Here is an 8,163-nt window from a genome sequence, read left to right on the forward strand (position 1 = left end):
CTGATGATATGTGAGCGCAAGTTCACGTAGAGTGGATGACTGATATAATTTGTCTGCTAAACTATAGGTAGAGTGTGTGACTGATAATATGTGAGCGCAACTATACCTGGGGTACTAAAAACTGCATGTTGTCATCTATCACGCCGTGTATTTTATACAGTAAACAATATTTCAGGCACGTGCGATTCATCGCAGTTTCAATGCAACAACAATCGCTGCATCCCCGCGAGTTATAAGTGTGATGGCGACAACGATTGCGGTGACGGCAGTGATGAACAAAATTGTAAGATATTAAAACTGCATTTTTACCAATTCCTTACTCGTTGGAGGACTTCTCTTTATTGCATAACACGAACAATTCATGGATAGTAGTTATCTCGAGTCGTACACTCAATTGTTTCTAACTTTCGACTTAAAATCAGAGCATTAATATACATTTTAAAAATTCATGAAATTTTCAGGATTAAAATAAATGACATACAGTTTGAAAATTTGGTGTCACATATCATGCTAGCACTTACCTAATTTTCCATTGCAGGTGACTGCACAGAAGAAGAATTTGACTGTGGCAGATATCGCTGCATACCGCTGACTCAGCGTTGCGACGGCGACCGTGACTGTCCGAACGGGAACGACGAGACCAACTGTACACAAGGTGAGATACAACTTTCTATGATGCTGACAATTATGAACAGTAAATGAACACAATGAAACCAACTGTACACAAGGTGAAGCTGAACGTTCTATAATGCAGACAATAATGAACAGGAACGATGAAACCAACTGTACACAAGGTGAGATTTAACGTTCTATAATGCAGACAATAATGAACAGGAACGATGAGACCAACTGTACACAAGGTGAGATTTAACGTTCTATAATGCAGACAATAATGAACAGGAACGATGAGACCAACTGTACACAAGTCACAAGGTGAGAAATAACGTTCCATGATGCAAACAATAATGAACAAGAACTATGAGAATAGTATGTTAGTTATACGCTTCACATTCAATGTTGTTGTGAGGTAACAGTTCATTAATAATTGACTTATTAATTGAATGCGATAAATATTTGTCCATAGAATTGTGTGTAATCACATTTTTAGTTCAAGTGAATATGGTTGTTCTATGTGTTTGAATTTCTCACTTTTTGTTTACATACTTCATAATTTTTTTAGTTTAGGTTGATTTTACCTGACTTTTTTGTAATTTATGACACGTAGTGGCGTGGACTTTTGTGATTAAATTCTATATTCATTCAAATATATTGAAATTCTCAGCATTCAATCCAAAATTGAAACTGCATAACATTTTGAGTTGCTTATTTCTTATTCATATTTTTTCCAGAGAAATGATATTATTGTTTTTTTGGGTGTTCGTTGTTTCTCAGATCGACAGATTTGCTATTTTCTCAGTTGGTATGCACAGCTGAGGCTCATTTCTTTGGAAGAAAAGTTATATATACTTTTGGAGCCGATATATTTGAAATTGTCATATAATATCATAAGGAGTTGGTAATAAAACTGCATGATTTAGCACCATAAGTTCAAATTTACAAAAGAATTTTTTTTCGAGCCATGAGTTTCAATTAAATGGTTTGATTTTTCGACACCTGCAGCAGAGTGCCGCGGGTTCAGCTGCGGCAACGGCCACTGCGTTCCGCTTGCTTATCGCTGCGATGGCGAGGACGATTGCGACGAATCGACAGACGAAGACGATTGTGTTAAAGTCGTAGAAGGTGACCCAAAAATCTGAAAAAAGTGTTAAAAAATGTAAAAAATAAACTATTTTAATTGTTAGCAAGTATTACTGCATGACTTCAGGGTCACTCGATGTTTTAATTTGCTTCCTTATCTAGCACGTTTCCACCTTCATTAGAGCATAAAATGAATCATGCTGAAAATTACAACCAGATCACTATACATGAACATGGATTATAACAATTTATTTTGAAGGGAAGCGGCATCATCTCAAAATCTCACACATACTGCCAAAATTACAATGAAATGAGTAAAAATGCAAATAGAAAGGAGGCTAGTAAAAAATAAATAAAAAATCGATTTGCCTGTAATATTTGACTTTAAGCAAACTACTCATAAAATCAATTTAATTTCAGGCCTTTGCGAGGACTCCCAGTTCGCGTGCTGGAATGGACGCGAGTGTCTCAGTCTCGAGCTGAGATGTGATGGCGGGCCAGACTGTCACGACGGAAGTGATGAGCGCAACTGTACTGAAGGTAACGCAGGCTTGTCAACAGTTTTGAGGGTGATTGTACTGAAAGTAAGATCTTTATGACGACGGTTATCAGCGCAACTGTACTGAAGGTGAGGCAATGTAGTGAACAGTTTTGCCGGTGATTGTGTTGAAAGTAAATCTTCATGACGACAGTTATCAGCGCAACTGTACAGAAGGGAAGGTGGGCATTTGATCAGGTATGAGAGATAGGTGATTATACCAAAGTTGAGAAAGGTGCAGCAGACATGTGAATAGAAACGAGGGTGATTTTAGTGAAGGAAAAAATATTTTGACGAACAGTTAAAAGGGCGCTCCAAAACATTTTATTAATTCTACTAAATCTCTCACCCCCACAGCGCAGTGTTCAGGTTTCTTGTGCCACAACACATCGCGGTGCATCGCCACGGACCTACACTGCGATGGAGAACTGGACTGTAAAGACGGCTCTGATGAGGCTGACTGTACGTAAAGTTTTTAGCGCTGTCATGTAAATAAGCTATTATGCGAAAAATTGAATAGTTTCTGGAATGTTTATTGAGAATGTACTAACAGATGCACTGATAAATGCGGCTGCCTAAACGTACACTATTTTACGGTGATCTATAAAGTGAGACAATCTGTAAGCCTGCATACTTATAAATCAATTTTTTGTTTAGTGCTGTAAAATAATTGAAATATTATTATTGTCACGGGTATATGAATCTCGTAAATCGGTAGCGTAGCTCGAAATTATAAGAAATTTAAAAACAAACAAGATGGCACAAAATTTATCTTATCCTTATTGGAGGAAACATTTCAGGCTCCAGATCCATCGTCAGTTCGACAATCCCAGAATAAGTTAACAAAAAAATTCCAAGAAATCAAGTGATTTTACAACCATAATTATCTCTCAAGTCATAAAATATGTTTATCATTTGAAGGTGCGACGGTGACAAGCACTGTCATGACAACAGCGATGAACGTAACTGTACGTCGCGAACAGTGCTGCCTGTCAAACTGTTAGTGTACGTTCTAGCGTGAAAATTTGAATACTGTATTCATAGCATGGAAAACAGTATGAATACTGTATAGCATCATTCTAACTTTGATTTACCGAGGTAATCTCATCACGATGCACTCCTCCCTTAATGATTGTCAAATTGGACTGGCTGATTATCCATAAGCTATTTGATCTTCATGTCGTCAAAGAACAAATATTTCAGACATAATTTTTTCTGGTGATGCTATAATTTTTCCAGGTAAGTCAAGTTTGACGTTTTCCATATGAACGTCCATATCCACAAATATGAACGACGTTCCTTGGTCAGAGGCGTCTTACTAAAACCTGGAGCATCTCAAATTATTAATATTAAATTATAATTTATTATCAACATTGTCAGTATAAATTATATTAATTAAAACATGTTTACGAATTATCATTATTATTAAATAATCATTATTTCTTTATTGTTGTTAAATTATATTGTTACAGTAATTATTATTATTAAGTATGGCATCTGACACCTAATGATCATTCAGGTTGCGCAGCTCTAACAAAGAAATTTTTCTCGCAGGCGCCTGCAGTTCCGATCAGTTCAGGTGCTCAGACAGCGGCCGCTGCATCGCCGCGTCGTGGCGCTGCGACGGCGACAGCGACTGTGACGATAACAGCGACGAGCGCGACTGTGACGCGGTTTCCATTTCACGACCCACTTCCGCAAACTCCAGTGAGTCAAATAATTATCCGATTTATAGAGCAGGTGATAATTAAATCATACAGCTAAATTAATCAACTTTAATTTTTGGTAATACATATGAGTAAACAAATTATGGAATAATCAATTCATTAATACTGGTTCAAATTAGCTTATGTAAGAAAAAAACATTTTTATATAGATTAAACTTTTAAATATCTTTTAATGGCATAATCACCAGGAAACAACTAGCACCCTTTAAGGCACACAAACTATGTGTAATAAATGTTTTATATATAATTGATAACAGCTATAATTGATTTGCTTGTGGCTGTGTGAAGTGACAGACGTTGGTGTCGTGCGCGGCCCTGGTTACATTTAATGTTGTCGGTTTAACTCTGTTATTGCATTCTGTACTGAAGTGTTCCAGGGAATAGTCTGGAATTAAGTAAAGTCAGTAAAAATTGAGTGCTAATAACAATTGATTGAAAAAAACTGTACAGTCAGTAAAACAACTGAGTGCGGGTAACAATTGATTGAGAAAAATCCTGGGCCAGATGGGGTCCCTGCAGTATTACTGAAAAAATGTGTCGGTACATTAAAGGTCCCTCTGACATTTCTCTGGAAAACATCATTGAGAGAAGGAAATGTAGGAAATGTCCAAGTGACCTAAAATTAGGGCTAATTACCCCTATCTACAAAGGAGGTGCAAGAGACAAACCCCAAAATTACACAGGGCAACACAGTTTTAGACGAAATCGTTCCTGTTTGTCTCAGTTACTGGAGCATCACCTCCAAATCCTGGCCATGCTGGAGGAGGGGGCCGGGGTGGACGTGGTGTATTTGGACTTCGCGAAAGCGTTTGACATAGTTGACCATGGAGCTCCTCAGAAAATGAAGACCACTGGGAGTCGGAGGTGAATTGTTGGCATGGATCCACAACTTCCTAACTGAAAGACCACAAGCTGTCGTTGTTGCAGGCTCGGGATCGAGCAAAGCTAGGTTGAAGAGTGGGGGAACGGTACTCGGCCCTTATCCTCTTCCTCGTCCACATCGCCGACATAGATTTTGCAGTGAACCACGCCCCTGCATCGTCATTCGTCGACAATGTCAGGATACTAATGACTATTACAGACAGGACAGACAGCAAAAGGTTGCAAAAGACCTCGCTGCTAAATATGATTGGGCCCAAGTGAACAATATGCAGTTCAGCGGGACCAAGTTTGAGGTTCTGAGATACAAAGGTAGCAGAAGTGCTGGTATGGAGCACCACCACCTGGCACCTGATGGCTCGAGAATCGGAGAGAAGCGACTCGTTCGCGATGTAGGAGTGTAAATGAATACTCAGGTCAAATTAGATTATCACATAGTGGCAAAAACCGCAGGAGGNGTATTATTCGCCTTACCAGTCACGGTGAGTCGTTGTCATGAGTTTTGTTCACCTATTTTGTATTGTATTATTCGCCTTGCCACTCACGGTGAGTCGGTATCATGAGCATTGTTCAATTATTTGGTTTTGTATTCTTTCATTTCTTCGCCTTGCCGGTCACGGTGAGTCGGTGTCATGAGTATTGTTCACCTATTTTGTATTGTATTGTTCACTTTATTGTTCACTTGAGTAGATCGGTTGTGGGATGAAGGAGTTCATACTGAAATTAGTGAAAGTTAATTGGCTTAAGCTGCAAGCTAGACGAGAATATTCAATTGACACGAGATTAATAATAAAGTCGTTAAAACCTTTGTTATTCTAGTTTTTGGAGGAGACTAATATGAATGCATGAAGTAGAAACGATGCATTAGTCATGTAATTAGTAAAACAGTATGAGAATCAGATGAACTGGTAAAAATAATATTAGCCGAAATCTTTAAATGAGGGTAAATAAGCTTTTTCTCTCTTATTTTATTGCTCGTACTTACGATTTAGTAAATAGTAAATAGCAGGGTTTCAGTGCTCTTATTCATTGCAGAACCCTCGAGCTTCAATCTGACGTTCCCAGTATGGATAGGAATTTCAGCCTCACGCAACATCAGCGTATCAGACCGTCACACGCTGCACTGGCAATGGGTGTCACGATAATTAATAATGATTTAGATTATGGAGCAATATTTTCTCGCAGGCGCCTGCAGATCGGATCAGTTCAGGTGCGAGAGAACAGGCTTCTGCATGCCCGCGTCGTGGCGCTGTGATGGCGACTCGGACTGTAGCGACGGTAGCGACGAGCGCGACTGTGACGGATCTTCAACTGCACCGCCGATTCCGTCAAATTCAAGTTAGTTGAATTTTTCAAATTTTTGAACTCAACTCCCTTTCTAAGGATTTTACTCTTCTACGAGCTAAGCCAATGCCGTAAAAATGATTCACGACTAATGTCCCTACATCAATAGTTCAATACACTGAAATTAATCAGCAATATCTCTGCATAAAATTTTAATTTTCATCATGTGGCATGTGCACGATACTGAATCATCCTTAGGTCGCGTTCACAAAATTCAGTTCCCAAATCGTAATAGACATCGATGTATGTAAGAGTAATTTGCTCTATTGTGATATATTGAGTATGTACATTTAGAATATCATCGTCGACTTTATAATATCATTAACGACTTTAGAATATATTTGACGACTTTGTAATATCGTTGACTAACTTAGAATAACGTTGACGACTTTAGGATATATTTGACGACGGTTGAATATCATTGTCGACTTTAGAATATCATTGATGACTGAAGAATATCATTGATGACTCGAGAATATCATTGACAACTTTGGAATACCATTGACGACTTAGAAAACATTGACGACTTTAGAATATCACTGAAGCTTTAGAATGGTATTGAAGAGTTTAGAATATAATTACCGACTGTTAAGGTATCCGTAGACAAATGCCGCATATTTCATTATGGCAGGCTCGTGTCCTCGGAACTACTCGCGCGTGGGCCGCAAGTGTCTGCATGGCGTCGCCGTTGCGCGGTCCTGGCAAGATGCGGTCGTGGAGTGCAGGTCGCTTACGGGGCACCTCGCAACCTTCGACTCGGTCCATGAAATAACTTTCGTACTGAGACGTCTTGCCACTCACGGTGAGTCTTGATCATGAGTATTGTTCACCTATTTTGTATTGTATTATTCGCCTTACCGGTCACGGTGAGTCGTTGTCATGAGTTTTGTTCACCTATTTTGTATTGTATTATTCGCCTTGCCACTCACGGTGAGTCGGTATCATGAGCATTGTTCAATTATTTGGTTTTGTATTCTTTCATTTCTTCGCCTTGCCGGTCACGGTGAGTCGGTGTCATGAGTATTGTTCACCTATTTTGTATTGTATTGTTCACTTTATTGTTCACTTGAGTAGATCGGTTGTGGGATGAAGGAGTTCATACTGAAATTAGTGAAAGTTAATTGGCTTAAGCTGCAAGCTAGACGAGAATATTCAATTGACACGAGATTAATAATAAAGTCGTTAAAACCTTTGTTATTCTAGTTTTTGGAGGAGACTAATATGAATGCATGAAGTAGAAACTCTGTGAGACAGCGCCTCTGTGAGACAGCGCCTCTGTGAGACAGCGCCTCTGTGAGACAGCGCCTCTGTGAGACAGCGCTGTCTCACATTTGGTTGTTGTATGTAGCCTCCATCTATCAACTATATAGGCTTATTATTCAAATAATGTTATTTATTAAATATAGTGATGAGAGAGCCACCCTGAAACGAAAAAGACTACTGATGGCACCGAAACGGCCTCTGCATATAGGCCAATTTGTAAAATTCCATCTATCATTGAAAAAACATTGGCTTTGAGGAAGCATCATTATAGAAATGTTTTGTTTCATCACGTGATGCATTACTTTTCACAATTATTATTACCTACAATGATGGTTTCCCTTACAGTTTTCGTTTTTTTCGACCCTCCAGACAGGGTAAATAATAAAGTTCCTCACTAGAAGTGACAGTCATTGTTAATGTTAAGACCCTGAGTTAAGTTGATCTCATAAATATTATTAAGCTGATCTAGATATATTATTAATACACGCTTGCCACATGCTGATGCTGTTCATCAAGCCAGAAAACGTTGAAAACATATAAGGTTTGAATGTGTATCTTAATGGTTAACGTACTGGGATAAGAAATTTTGAAGTAAAATGAGAAACTTATATCAGATTTGATTTACTATTTGTTCTCGCATACGAATTTGAGCTTTTAAGACAGTCTGAATGCTAACTTATACGACATTATAATGTACGCTCTGCCGACATCAAC

At 38.5% G+C, this 8,163-nt stretch overlaps 1 protein-coding gene across 1 annotated transcript; it reads left to right on the plus strand.

Moving 5' to 3' along the window:
• Positions 1-175: 175 nt before the first annotated feature.
• LOC108670154 (sortilin-related receptor) lies at positions 176-6,999 on the plus strand (the record flags this gene model as incomplete). Its single annotated transcript, XM_018157608.2, has 8 exons — positions 176-283; positions 539-655; positions 1,621-1,740; positions 2,119-2,238; positions 2,594-2,698; positions 3,791-3,943; positions 6,028-6,180; positions 6,818-6,999. Coding segments are annotated over 8 exons (1,058 nt in total), but the record flags the coding sequence as incomplete, so codon positions are not given.
• Between the last annotated feature and the right edge of the window lie 1,164 nt (positions 7,000-8,163).

This window comes from Hyalella azteca, unplaced genomic scaffold (assembly GCF_000764305.2).
Source record: "Hyalella azteca isolate HAZT.00-mixed unplaced genomic scaffold, Hazt_2.0.2 contig50, whole genome shotgun sequence".
Classification (NCBI taxonomy): domain Eukaryota; kingdom Metazoa; phylum Arthropoda; class Malacostraca; order Amphipoda; family Hyalellidae; genus Hyalella; species Hyalella azteca.